Source organism: Paralichthys olivaceus, chromosome 3, assembly GCF_024713975.1.
Source record: "Paralichthys olivaceus isolate ysfri-2021 chromosome 3, ASM2471397v2, whole genome shotgun sequence".
Lineage (NCBI taxonomy): Eukaryota > Metazoa > Chordata > Actinopteri > Pleuronectiformes > Paralichthyidae > Paralichthys > Paralichthys olivaceus.
In genome coordinates this window covers 23,122,821-23,137,257 of record NC_091095.1, presented here as the reverse complement: position 1 = coordinate 23,137,257, position 14,437 = coordinate 23,122,821, and the positions used below count along the sequence as shown (strand labels likewise).

Here is a 14,437-nt window from a genome sequence, read left to right as displayed (position 1 = left end):
ATCATGGATGGCAACACTGAATTAAAATGGACATAATCAGTCAGGAAATATTTTACTGATCTCCGCAGGATACGTTTTTTTTTCAGCCACTTAAAGCTGCTGCCAGTAGAATATAAATGAGTGCCAACTCTCCTCTATAGTAGAAGTGTGTCCCCTTTGTACAGTCTTTCAATCCAAGTACAAGAGTATCATTTTATGTCAGTTTCAACCTGATTTTGTAGATATCTGGGCCTTACATCAGCTAAATTCCATGTTTATAGCCTGCAGATGGTCAATGTAGCCATTTTTCAGACATGACCTGTGGGTCAAATCCAAAGAATTGGCTACAGAGTTTACCCAGAGTTTGCCTTTCACACATGCACAATGTTACGGGAGGTTTTCTGCAAAGACATGTTCAAAACTTCACTGTGTAGATCACGTGATTTTGTCGACAACACACATATCGCGTCCTCAGCTCTTATCACCACAAATTCTCTTGACATCAATGTTGGTGTCTTCTACGTGGCATCTTCAGTTGCATTCACACATCGACTTCCCCTTGATTTCTCACTCGGAGGTGCTGTATACAAAATCACGTGATCTTCGCAGCAGAGTTAATAAGTCACTTCTTGCCTCTGTCTGCTGCACCCGGCTGCTCCACCTCTAGCCCGAATAATGCAGAGGATTCGTTGCTGTTGTGAACCCGTTTGTGCAGAGAACTCCCACTGTAGCCAATTCTCTAAAATGCTAACTGAGCGAATTCTCAGGCTCTGATAGCCAGTTAATGTTATACGGTGGGTTTGTTTACAGTCATAAAGCTGTAATGCAGTTCATAGTGGCTTTTATCATTATTTTTAAAGATGTTTAATTTTTAGCCCGACGTTAGAAATGTGGGCAGCTTTGAATCTTAATACTGGATGTGGTTCATCTGTTTGTCTCAGTTTCAGCTTGCAAATTGCCTGGCAATGATTCAAGATGTGGCAGATTTCGTGGACTCAAATTAACAATCTACACGCTGCTTGTACATCTGTGCGTCTGGTGAAGTACAGTCTGTTTCTGCTTTAAATTTAGCTTAAGTTCTTTACTGAAGTTGAGATATGGAGATTGCAGAGGGGAAGACAACATAATGCAGTACTTCCTCTTTTAACTAGGAGTTCCTTAATTATTTTCATTTGTGATGATGATAAAATGGTTTTACCAGTCAGTTTATCATTCGCTAAATTTTGTGTACACGAGCCTCTGACATTGAGACAATCATAGAGAAAATTGGCTTTTTCTCAGTCTGCATTTGGAGCAGAGAGAGTGACGGTTGTCTGACAAGAGGATGTGAATTGATGCAGTCCCTGTTTCATATTATATCATTACAGTAAAAAATTATCCAAAGAGACCTGTGGTGTGGCAATGTTATCATGGTGTGTGTCCTAGACTCACATGTCTTTTTTCACTACTTCAAAAATAAATGCACATGCTGTCTGGAACTGAGGTTTTTATGATCGGTGACAGTGGAAACATGGAAATAAGCAGCAAGGAGAACTTGTGCCCACCTTCTTTCCCGCTGGATCTAAATTCTTGAACCAGTTTTCTTTTCTTTGAAAAGAAAAGAGATTCTCATTTTTTCAATGCCCGATACTTGTGATAATATAATTGTATGACTTTATTCTTGTAATATAACAACTTAATTCTTTTAAATTTGAAAATATGTCTGGTAAGGTTACAGCTGTATCTTCATGAATTCTTCCTTGAGTGGTCCTAATACTCCGTCAAAGGGATAGTAAAGGATCTAAACCTTTTTTTATCAATTAGGTTTACCTTAATTATTTAAGCAGTTGCTTCCTGGTAATGCACCTCACAATAGACGTTGTACAGTGTCTGTACACTTTTTGAAACGTTAACATCCAACCTCTTTCCCTCACCACAGGCTGTTGGAGACAGACAGCAAGTCGCTGCGCTCAATGAACGGCTCCAGGCGGAACAGTGGCTCCTCACTGGTGTCCAGCTCCTCTGCCTCCTCTAACCTCTCCCACCTGGAGGAGGACTCGTGGATTCTGTGGGGACGAATTGTCAACGAGTGGGAGGAGGTGCGCAAGAAGAAGGAGAAGCAGCTCAAGGTGAGGCCAGTGCAAATGATTACCTGTGGAGAGGCAGCGGAGCCTGGTCCAGACCTGCTTAAGAGCTTACTGGTACATGACTGCATTAAGAGCTTACTTTGACACATTTGACCTGGCTCCTCCAGAGGACGGTTAAAGCACTGGAGCTATCGTTTCATAATCTCAATTTAGACACTCATATTTGTCTGCTTATTCATATTTGACAAGAATAACAGTATTCCAGGTCACCAAGAAAAGACACAGGAGCTCCCATGATACTGTTTCTGGAATGAAACGGCTTTAAACTTTGTAATATTATTCAAATCTAGGCTACACCATCTTTCCTATGATACACATGTGCCTCTCGGGCATTTAAGCTCTGGCATGAATGTTACAATGGCACTATCTGTTTGAATGTTTACTTGGTGACCTTTTAATGTTGTCCTTGAACTTGTTATTTGAGTTCCTGACATTTTAAGCTAATTTTAGGTTCCTTGTTTCTACAGTTACTTTCTGAAGTCTTATGATAACCCTGTGGCCAGTCACTGTCAGCGCTAGTCTGATTTAAAGTGCACATGCACAGCGGAAATTTGAGTAAACACAGTGACCACAAAAACAGAAAACCCCTTCCAACACTCTGTTGGATCATGTGATAAGAGCCATAAGTTACAGCATTGACTCAGCAGGGAACCTTCATGATGCTCAAGTGCTTGGTGTAAAAGTTTTAAGTGTTTATGTCCTTTCTTATGTTGCTGCATTTAGCTCATTATTTAGATGTTCAGTGGGATTTTTTTCAATCAATGGCCATAACAGGAAACGTTGTTTAGGTCCATACATTTTTCAGCAGCTAAATTTCCACCCAGCAACTCTACAGTCATGATGATGCTTAAAACTGCCTGATCAGCACCCCTTTCTTATACCCTGTCACTCTTTAAGCGCATTGTTTGTCATCCATTCACATGCAACAATGTGTAGACGTGGAGTTGCCGTTGCATGAGCCCGTTGATAATGATAATATGCAAAAAGGATGGGAAGATCCATTTCTTCTGCAGTGGCAGGGTATTTGTATGTCTTGTCACTGCACATGCAAATGAGGAAGTGTGACCATGCATGGGTGTAGTCGTGAAAATTAACAGAAGTAGTAATGACCAGATGGGTGCAACCAGCCTGGGATATGAATCATAACTGCTCTGAGGCCTCTACACATTCTGCATTTTCTTCCCTTTGGTTTACAGAGTAACTCTTTTTCTGTAGCATGAAGGAAGGAACCTTAAGTTTCTTTGCTTGTCAGCAAAACCCCTGATGTGTTCAATGTTCTCAATGTAGTTGATATTTCATCAAAGCGTACAAAAGTTCAAGAGAAATCAACTTAGTGTAGTGGTTATCTGGTGAAATGTTGCCCTTATCAGATACATTAATATCTTTATATCTATAACTGTTTTAGAGCCTGTCAAGTGTTGGTGGGAATTAAAAAAACAAGGCTGATTAAAGTAGAGGCTCAGAAAGCTGCTTTTGTTCACAAATAGTCCAGATATGAGACGGGGGTTTGTTCCAGTACAAAGCTCGGTCTGTCTTGTCTGATCTCTGAGTGGGGAGAGGGATTCCCTGCTGAAAGCCTGTGTGGGCGGACCTCTGCTCCAGATGCACCCTGGACCGACCAGATGCACACACACACACACACACACACACACGCACGCACACAACCGTGCACACTACCATTGCAGCAGGAAAGACCAGTGTTCCCTCTCAGCACAGGAAATTGCCTAATCAAATTGTATCAGCAGTAATACATGGAAACAAATCACTGTACAAAGTGCCACACCTGCAAAATAGAGTCTGAAGGTGGAACTGATATAAATATGAGATGCACCCTGTGCACACACATTCTATCTTCCTCTAAGAAATACATGTGTTGCTCTTTTTCTCCACATGAGGCCGGTCTGTTTTCTAACACTTTTACTCTGTTATCCACATAGTCCAAGCACCGTTTCTGTTTTCTACATGTCCACAACAGCTCATTTAAAATCACCTTCCTCGTTCGTTCTGAACCTTCAGACAATTTTTAGCATGGTTTGGATTGTTTTCAGTGTGAACTTTATTTTGGGGGGGATAGTTCCGATTTTTGGACCAATTTCAGAAAGTTGCAATAATTTTAAACAATAGAAGAATAAAAAGAAGCACAAGCAGGATTGCTCTGTTGTCTACAAAACAATCAGTGTCAAGTAAAGGTCGACAGAGCTCACTTAGGTGATGATGACAGGATATATGTATGTCATACAAAAGTCTTTGGTCTGCTCCCTAACTTGCAATGTGAAAATAAAACTGGATCAAATGTAAATTATTGGTTAATTAATAAATAATGCTACATTTCATAAAATGTCTTTCCTTTTTCCTAAAGGATCTTGTCAGAAAAGGGATTCCTCACCACTTTCGGGCAATAGTGTGGCAGCTGCTGTGCAACGCCCAAAATATGCCCATCAAAGATCAGTACTCCGAACTCCTGAAAATGACATCGCCCTGCGAGAAGCTGATTCGCAGAGACATTGCCCGCACTTATCCTGAGCATGAATTCTTCAGGGAGAAGGACAGCTTGGGTCAGGAAGTGCTCTTCAATGTCATGAAGGTAAGCCTTGATTTGTGTCTGAGGAGATCTGATTGTGTGCAGATGAACTGATAAGGACATGTACAGACTACACAGAGAGGTATTTGGTGTGAACAGCACTTTGAGGGTACAATCTGTTAAGTCTGCTGTAGACCCTTGTAGAAACCTGTGCTCCTGTAACCATCACTGAGACTCAACCAAAGCCTTTTCTTGTTAATTTAGGCATATTCTCTGGTGGACCGGGAGGTTGGCTATTGTCAAGGTAGTGCATTCATTGTTGGGCTGCTACTCATGCAGGTAATAATAAATCTTCTCCACATGCAAAAAAACACTCTGACTCACCAGCTCCCAACAATATATTTCTGACTGAACAACAAGACAGATTTTGAGGTTTGATGCCATACTGTTATTTTCCTAGATGCCAGAGGAAGAGGCTTTCTGTGTGTTTGTGAAGTTGATGCAAGACTACAGATTGCGAGAGCTCTTCAAACCCAGCATGGCAGAGCTGGGACTCTGCATGTACCAGTTTGAATGCATGATCCAGGTAAGCACCTCAGACTCGGTTGTCAAAGGTTGCAAAGAGATATTTTGATAAAATGTAGTCATGTGCAGGAGTAATAATGTGAACCTGTATGATTTTTTTTGTCCCCTGCAGGAGCAACTCCCAGAGCTGTATATGCATTTCCAGGCTCAGAGCTTTCACACCTCCATGTATGCGTCTTCTTGGTTCCTCACCATCTTTCTCACGTCCTTCCCTCTGCCTGTCGCCACAAGAATCTTTGATATCTTCATGTGTGAGGTCAGTTAAAAGGAACCATAGCTTACAGTACCATGAAGTGGTTTAAAAAGTAACCCCCATCCATGTTGAGTGAATTATAAATCTCAGAAATATGTATATGATGTAAAGAATAGCATAAATGGTAAGATTACAGAGGGAAGTGTTTACAGGAAGGTGCGCACTACTAATGAAAGCAATAGCGGAACAATGGCATTCATAACTGAGGAACTAAGTCTAATAAGACAAGACATGTAATATGGGCCACCTTGAATGTGTATTGGACTGGATATGTATGTCTATGTGAGAGCTGATGTATAACGTATAACCCATATTTATTTCTATATGTTTGTGTTCAGGGTTGTCTTATTGTTTGGATTTGTTTTTATCAAGATGTTTGTTTCAAATATTTTAATTTAATTTTTAATCTATAAACTCATAAATGTTGTTCCCTTTTGTAAAGGAATCTGTAAATTTAAGCTCGAAAATATTTAATGTGGTAGGAAATACGAGAAAAAACCTACTAGAGATGAGAGAAAAAAAGGAACCATAGCTTTTCTCTGGGGCTATCACTTGTTTTGAACAATAGCCTGTGTGTACTTACATTTAGCCTGTAAAGATCTGTGTCTTTGCATGTTTCCTAGTCTATTTATTTAGCTTGGATTGTGCTACTGAGTTCACTTTCTACAAGAAACACTCTCATAGCTCTGTTTTTAACTCCTGCACTTTGTTTTTACTTTAGTAGTTTCTTATGTGATATTACAGTTGAATCTTATCATGCTGTTGCACTCACTGTAGCTAATAGCATGAATCAAAGTATGTCAGATGTGGTGAGATGAAGTGTTTTCACACTTATTAACATTTATTCTAACTACATATATAATACAAATTAAATGAGGTTGACTGTCTTGTTATCCAGTAGCGCCACCTGTTGGACAAAAGAGAAACACAACAGTTCATACTGAATAGTTCCTGTGAGTTGTTTCATCACTGCCTTGACACCCCTTGTAATTTTCGATTTTTCTTTTTAAGTCTGTTTTAAAATCCATTTTCACAGCACTTCAGCCACACAGAAGGGCTTTCTAAAAGTGACTCCTCTCTCTCTCTCTCTCTCTCTCTCTCTCTCTCTCTCTCTCTCTCTCTCAGGGTCTGGAGATAGTTTTCCGTGTGGGACTGGCCATCCTCCAGATGAACCAGACCGAACTCATCCAGCTCGACATGGAGGGAATGTTACAGGTATATCACTGTATATTTCCATTTTATACGTCATTCAAACAGCTCAGGTTTCTGGTGCAAAATGTAGAGCAGCCTCTAGGGAGGAACCTCCACCACACCCAATTAATTGACAACATGTACCTGTGCACACGCTGACATTTGAAATAGTGCTTTGAGGTCAGAGGAACATCTGGCTAAGAAATGACTGTGCTGAAAGGTTTGGACATGGCTGGTTTATGGGTTTGTGTGTGTGTGAGTGAGAGGGACTCAACCAGCCTCTGTTTTCTTACTGTGCACCAGCACTTTCAGAGAATTATCCCACACCAGCTTGAAAGCGGCCCAGATAAGGTCATCCAGGCTGCTTGTCAAGTCAAGTACAATGCCAAGAAGATGAAAAAGTAAGTCCAACTGTTATGTCCTTCCTTACATATAACTGCTTTTACTTTGTTTCTTTATTTTTTTACTCACAATCATTGAATTGTAAACCACAGTGTGATGGCTCATTTCACTCAGTTTAAATCTCTTAAGTTAAGATAAACCTGGAAATAAGGTTACAGAACCTATGCACATTATATTTGTTAAAACATAGTGAGTAGCTAAGCAAGTTCGGGGGAGAGATAAAGCAGTTAAAAGAGCTGGCATTTAGATTATAAGGAGAAAGATAAAGACAATAACTTATAGTTCTAGTCAAGAACATAATGAGTTAAAACTGTATTAAAATATATATATATAGAAATGGGAATCTTAATTTAAACACAAGTAAATATTACTGGAAATGTTGTTCTTCACATAATGAAGATTTACTCATCATTGGAAATAAATGAATAAATTGAAATACTTATTGAAATGTGTTTCTAATTTTTGGAATATTTGAAAAGAAATTAATTCATGTGATTTTGCAATTTTACCACCTCAGCCTGCATAAGACAAATTTGTATTAAGCTTTGATTTGCAAAGTGACACTTCAACGAATCTCTGTTTCAGGTTGGAGAAAGAATACACTACAATCAAAACTAAAGAGATGGAGGAGCAGGTGGAGATAAAGGTGATTACAGATAGTTGAGTGCGTTGTTGAACAATGATTCAGAAATGTCAACCGAGCTTTTTTTCTGACTTTGCAATTCCTTGTTGTGCAGAGACTACGGACAGAGAACAGGCTCCTGAAGCAGAGGATAGACACACTAGAGAAAGTGAGTGTTTGTCCCAGATAATCGTCAGCAAACCAACACTGCTCCCTGCTCATCAACATTACATTAACCCATCCAGCTGTGTACGCACATACATCATGCATCTCCTCCTAATGACGCAGTCTTGTCTTTCACTAATTGGGCTGCACTAGTTGAAAGTTGTCTGTGATCAACCATTGTTGACTGGTATGGTGAATTTTCAGAAACAGCAGCTGGATTTTGTACTTCAGGTTGTCTTAGTGTTATGGTGACTTTCTGTGTGGCTCGAATAACCTCATGTAGTGGAATCTAAAATCAACCAGACACGACTAACTGAAGCAGATACCGTTAACAAGCCTGTTTGGAATGTGACAGTGACAACTTGACGCTGTTCAAGTCGATACAAAGCACTGCATGCATGCAAGTTGCACCGTTTGTATCCTGCACCTTTTTGAGTCTGTGAATGGGCACGACTGCTGCCAGCTAAAGGCACCATGCATGAGGTCTGCCATGGAGAGCGAGGGTGTCTGCTACTCGCTCTCTTCCTGCAGGGAGGAGCGATGTGGTCTGAACCAGTCCGTTATTTACAACCAGCTTGAGTCTGCTGTCCTCTGATGTGACTCTGTGACTGAATTTGCAGGGTCTTTTTACTTTTAATTCTAACTGAAGCCGGTGAAAAGCTTGGATGAATGGCATCAACGCCCAGAGCTTCTGTTCTGTTCAGTTTAACAACATGTAGCTCCTTAACACTGTCAACACGCTGTCTTGACTTCACACTCAACTTTAACCCGAGCTGTCCTGTGCTGTTTCCTTTCTGAAACTGGTCACTGTGTTATAAGCAACGCTTAATTCTTCACTTTGTCACCAACTCATTTGCACCTCTTCCACCACACTTGCATGCAATGTTCCTTTTCCACCCCTGAATGTAAACATCAACCTGTAGACACATATTTCAAGAGGGAAAATGAACATTGCATTTTTCTTCTCTAAAACAAATCAATTGTTCTTTTGTTTGCTTTAAACTGTCTCTCTCTCTATCTCTGTCTCTCTCTCTGTATCTGTGCTGTCTCTTGTTGATATTTCTGTTTTGTAGGAAAGTGCTTCCTTGGCAGATAGATTGATCCAGGTATATTCCTCATTTTCTCTTTACCTTTATTACTTCTGTTGCACCTTCCTTCTTCCTTCTATCTATCTTAACTCTGCATGCTTATGAACAATACAATGGACATAATAAAAATACAAAATAAAATTTAGTCAATGATTGTCTGAATTAAGAACTAAACCAGATAATAACCCTTTATAATATCTTGAATTAGTGCATGAAATAACACATTGTGGCATGTCAGACAAAGTAAGAGAATCGCAGCTCACAAAATGTAAATTACACTTAATTTAAAACAAGCATGTCCTTAGAGAACCCAATCCCTCGTCTTCTGCTCTGATTTGCCCTCCCATTCCGCCCTCTCGTTTTCACTTCTTTTCGTGCTCACCTCACCCCCCTCCCTGGATGGTTATGTCCCAAGGGACAAGTGACTCGAGCTCAGGAGGCAGAGGAGAACTACCTGGTCAAGCGGGAGCTGGCCACAGTCAAACAGCAGAGTGAAGAGGCCAGTGCTCAGCTGGAGCAGGCCAAGAGCACCATCAGGCAGCTCCAGCAGCAACCACAAGCGGTAAGGAGGGCCACAGAGTCCCCAGGTTGCAGGTTTGCAGTGTGGATTAGAGCCAAGGATTATCCGGCCTAGTCTGTGAGGAGCTGTAACGTCCACACTGTTTGTGGTGTGCAGTGCTGAAACCACAGGCTGACTTTTATAATTATGCGGTGTAATAGAAATGAGAGCTGGACCCATAGCTATGTGCTGTCACTTGGACGTGTCATGGTTTTGTGTTTCCCCTGCCCTGGTGGCACCTGTTGCCTAGCAACAAAAATCCAAGCGGTGGCAGGTGAGCTTCTCTCACTTTGCACACCAGCTCTGGGTAATTATGTGTTTTTGCATGCATGAATTCAAATTGGTACATGGAGTACGAGACAGGTCAGCTACCATGTACAGTTGTCAGTGAATGAATTTGTGAGCAGTTGTCTCAGAGGCTGGTGGATTTAACAGTTGACACCCTGTTCACATAACGTGTCTCTTGACCTCACAGTGTTAATTATTGATGCTTGGATTCCAGATGGTAATGTGCAGGCGTCACCGTGTTCTACATAATTTGCTATCATGCTTCACAATGAGCAGTCATGAATTATGTAATGTGAAAGTAAAAGACTAAATGAATGATGTCAGGCATTGTATTTCATATCTCTACCCGAAGAATATAACACATGGAATGTGCTGACACTACTTGTTGGACATGGGGGTTACATTAGTGGAGGTTGAATATTTAGTTTTGCATTAGACCCAACTTTGTTGTCACACATGGATAATTGTTGGCCTGCTGTGTCTCTGCTCACTAACCTTTCCTGATGGTTATAGAAGGGAGCCCCTCGCTACTCGGAGGAGTCTGTCCTGCAGCTGGAGAGGGAGCTTGTACAGGCACGACTGAAGGAGGCAGAGTCCCAGTGTGCACTCAAAGAGATGCAAGACAAGATCCTGGACATGGAAAAGGTGAGTTGCCCTAGATACTGTTTTGTAGCACACAGGTATAATTATCAGTGTATTTAAAACATACTTTTCTTTCACGTCTTCCTCAGAGGAACACATCCCTGCCAGATGACACCAACGTAGCACGGCTACAGGAGGAGCTGATTGGTGTGAAGTTACGGGAAGCAGAAGCCTCGACTGGCTTGAAAGAGCTGAGACAGCAGGTCAGAGGCCTGGAAGAGCACTGGCAGGTGAGCGACTAATATTTCACAAGTGCAACATATGAAGATAGGAAAAAAGCTTTGATGGTAGTTTAATGAATGACTGTAACACTTTTTCTCAGCGTCACCTGGCACGCACAACTGGTCGCTGGAAGGACACCCCAAAGAAGAATACTATGAGTGAGCTACAGGACGAATTGATGAGCGTAAGGCTGCGTGAGGCCGAGGCCCAGGCAGAGCTCCGAGAATCACGGCAGAGGATTCTGGAGCTGGAGACACAGGTCAGATCATCTTTGTATCCACATTCACCTCATCAAGCTCTTCTGTGCATTGGATTATTGTGTTTGTCCTTCTTAACATTAGTATCTTCATAATCACATTGATGAATTATTTGCAAAGTAAGTGGGGGTCTAGTTAACAGTAAACTACACGAGAGGAGGGGATTTTCTACCTGTATTGTCACACAGTTGCCTTCAGATGGCAGCAGTCCTCCGCCAAACAACTCAGAAACTTGTGCAGTTCAGTGCAGTGTCACCAAATCACATTTTTGTGTCGAGATATACATGTACAATGTGAAATTGTTTAGGTAAAAAAAATTAATTTCTTTATCTTTGCTTACACAGAATCAGATTCACAGCAACCACTTGCGGCGGGCGGAGCTGGAGAGTCGCAATCTCCAGGAGCGTGTGCAAACACTGACGGTGCAAAATAAAGATCTGCATGTGCAACTGCAAGAGATTAAGCGGAGACAAGCTGAGTTTGAATGCAAGGTACATGTTTGAGTTTGCTGCTGATCTGCAACACATAACTCTCGCACAAACTATTACAGCTGGTTGGAAAATTAGTTGATGAAGTGATATTATGAAATTAGTTTGGTTTGGTCTGTTTCCTCCTGAGAGTCAGTATCTAGCTCCAGGTGAAGGAAGCGACTTGTTCTGATAGTATCTCTGTACTGATGCATTTGCTGCTGCTGCTAGATTTCTGTTAAACACTTGTGTTAACACTCCCCGTATCTACCATGCAATATTCACACATCTACAAATAGAAAATACAGAAACATTGTACACATGTTTCTATATCGGGCATTCAGCTTATCTTGGGGTCGGTTTGAGCTGTTGTCAAAATAGTGTTGAAGCTACTTGCAGTTGCTTGAGAGTTTTGTGTGGTTTGTTTTTTCCTGCAGAGCAAGGAGGAGGTGATGGCGGTGAGGCTGAGGGAAGCTGACAACATTGCTGCTATGGCAGAACTCCAGCAACAGATCTCAGAGCTTGAGATTGAGGTAAAATCCAAACACAGTCCCTGTTACATCTGTCTCCAACATCACACTCCTGACTCTGTATCAAGCATCATATTTCCTCGCCCTTTATTTTCTGCACACTTTATTGTATCGAGGATTTAATTTTATGTGCAAAAAATTGCACGTTTTGGGGCATCCATTCAACCACGTGAGCTATTGGATGCATGTTAAAGGTACAGTGTGTAGAATTTAGTGATATCTAATGCTGAAGTTGCATGTTGCAGCTGAACACCCCTCACCTCACCCTCCCCTTCCAAACATGAAAAATAACCTGTGGTAGACTTCAGTTGTCATAAAAACTCAAAAGGTGTTTAGTTTGTCCAGTCTGGACTAATGTAAAAAACATGGTGGCCTCCGTAGAGAGGACCCCCTCGATGTAAATATAAAGTATTTAAATATAAAGGGTCTTTTCTGGGGTAAAGAAAACTACAATTCATACAATTTAGATGAAATGAACTAGTGAAAACATCATGAGGATTATTCTACATTAAATTTCTGCCAATAGTTCCCTTTCACCTAAATCTTACACACTGGACCTTTAAGAGGTAATAATTAATAACAGTGTAATAACAGTGTGTGCAGTTTGGTGCAGAGTCAAATAAAAATGTGGATCCAGTGAATTTAATATGGTTTCATGAGGGGACTGTTGGGCCTTGGCAGAGCTATGCACTCTATTGAGTGCCATGTAGTTTCTGTTACCATAAAAGTTATTATCATATATAGAGATGGTTATAGTTAAGATTTTAACAATACTTCTACTAGTGATACAGCCCTTGATGACCATAAATTCAACATAACAATTTTATTTCAGATCATAGCACTCTGAGCATCACCGATTAGTCAAAATTAGTAAAAATATAACAAATAAAATAATAAGTAAACTTTCCAGTATTATCATAGAATGAAAGAACAGATGTTAAAAAATGATGATTTTGCCAGTGCAGAGATTTGAAACAATTAATTTCTGGACATCTGATGAAGCTTTGATTGGGTTTATGAATGCTCCCATTAGAGTCATGTGTGTGTAATTTAGTTACCAGTACTCATAGCCCATATAAGCTAAAATACTTTGGACAATGGATGATGAACAATGAGCTACGCTGTTAAAAAAAACTGCATCTCTCAGTTTTTATGTGATGGACTTTACCAAGATGTTTGGACACATGGCTCATGTTTCCATCCTTGCATACGAAGCACTCTTTGATCTTGTGGCAACGAGCATCGACTTTACTGAAATGTGACCAAACATTTAGCTCTCTCCACTATAATTTGCAACTAAGAGCAGTGTCTCTGTGTAGTTGACACATGTCTATGTGTGCAGGTGAAATATTTTAAAGGGGTTTTTAGCCACAGCCACAACATCAGACACAGATTTCAGATGTGTTTGAATTTCTGAATCTTAAATCAGACTGACAAAGCTTGTGTAGCTTCTATAGTTTGCTGACCAAATATGTTGACAATTATTATTATTTATGTAAAATTAGTAAGATTTTATAACTTTAAAATTATTTGTCTCCATTAGTGTTTTTGGACAAATGTTAAATATGGTAGAACTGTGACTGAAGACTCTTCATGATATTGATTGAAACTGGGCTGTATTTATCCTCAAACAAATGTAACGCTACACACAACAAGGGTGACCAAAACAAATACAGGCCTGTTCTCACAGGGCCAACACTCAACAGTAATGACCGATAACAGATTATTCTAGATTATTCTATTCAGACTATTCTAAAGTAAAGCTACATAATGAAGAGTGAGTGTGGCAGTAGGCAGATGATGATTTTGTACAGACTAAAGAAGATAAATCATTGAATCATTATTGTTTCAATGATGCCATGAGGGTAAACACTTAACTCTGCATATTTCACAGTGATTGCTTTTTCTGCAGGATCGTAAAATGGGTTATGAATCTGAGATGTATCAGTGCCTGTAGTTCTGAGCAGGTTGGATAACATTTGTTTTATAAATACATTTTTATTTTTTGTTGTATTGAGATGACATATTTTGTAGTTGTACTCAGAAAGAAGTTTATTTTGTGTAACAATAGTAAAGTGCATGTGATAATCACAGCTTAGTACTTATGGGTCAGAAGGACAGCTCTGATGGAAACAGTTGTGACTTTGGGCAAGTGGAGTGGCCTCATAAACGTACCTGAGTTTAAGGTCTTTCTTTCCAGATAGTCTAAACTGTAGGCCCAGACTATTTATAAGTATGACACCTACAAAATAACCTCCCCCTCTTCCCCTTCACAGACATACACAGTCACACAGTGTGGTCTGAGGTTTTGTTACTAAGTGATCGAGCAAAAACATACAACACCAAAACTTCACCACCACCGCCTCCATACCTTTCAGACTCTGCATCATAAACTCTGTCAAGTGTGTCGTAAAATGCACCTTACTTTCCTGTATTTTATAAACTGCATTTAGGAACAGTGTTGTACAGCCTTCTTACGGGTTTGGTATGGTATATTTCCTTCTGAGCTGAAATCATGATGATTTGTTTCTGGGTCTGTG

General features: G+C 40.3%; 1 protein-coding gene across 7 annotated transcripts in view; it reads left to right on the top strand.

Annotated features, from left to right (window-relative positions):
* Nucleotides 1-14,437, top strand: part of evi5b (ecotropic viral integration site 5b) — a 35,569-nt gene that overhangs the window by 13,186 nt on the left and 7,946 nt on the right. For 4 of the 7 annotated variants that reach the window (XM_069522532.1, XM_020080653.2, XM_020080654.2 and 1 more), the window contains 16 exons: nt 1,898-2,087; nt 4,465-4,689; nt 4,891-4,965; nt 5,087-5,212; nt 5,324-5,467; nt 6,590-6,679; nt 6,959-7,056; nt 7,643-7,703; nt 7,795-7,848; nt 8,918-8,950; nt 9,348-9,494; nt 10,293-10,424; nt 10,511-10,651; nt 10,744-10,902; nt 11,245-11,391; nt 11,805-11,900. In XM_069522532.1, the coding sequence (XP_069378633.1) occupies nt 1,898-2,087; nt 4,465-4,689; nt 4,891-4,965; nt 5,087-5,212; nt 5,324-5,467; nt 6,590-6,679; nt 6,959-7,056; nt 7,643-7,703; nt 7,795-7,848; nt 8,918-8,950; nt 9,348-9,494; nt 10,293-10,424; nt 10,511-10,651; nt 10,744-10,902; nt 11,245-11,391; nt 11,805-11,900 (1,918 nt within the window). The remainder of the gene's footprint in view (nt 1-1,897; nt 2,088-4,464; nt 4,690-4,890; nt 4,966-5,086; nt 5,213-5,323; nt 5,468-6,589; nt 6,680-6,958; nt 7,057-7,642; nt 7,704-7,794; nt 7,849-8,917; nt 8,951-9,347; nt 9,495-10,292; nt 10,425-10,510; nt 10,652-10,743; nt 10,903-11,244; nt 11,392-11,804; nt 11,901-14,437) is intronic. The other 3 variants (XM_020080655.2, XM_069522535.1, XM_069522533.1) reach the window with 2 other exon arrangements.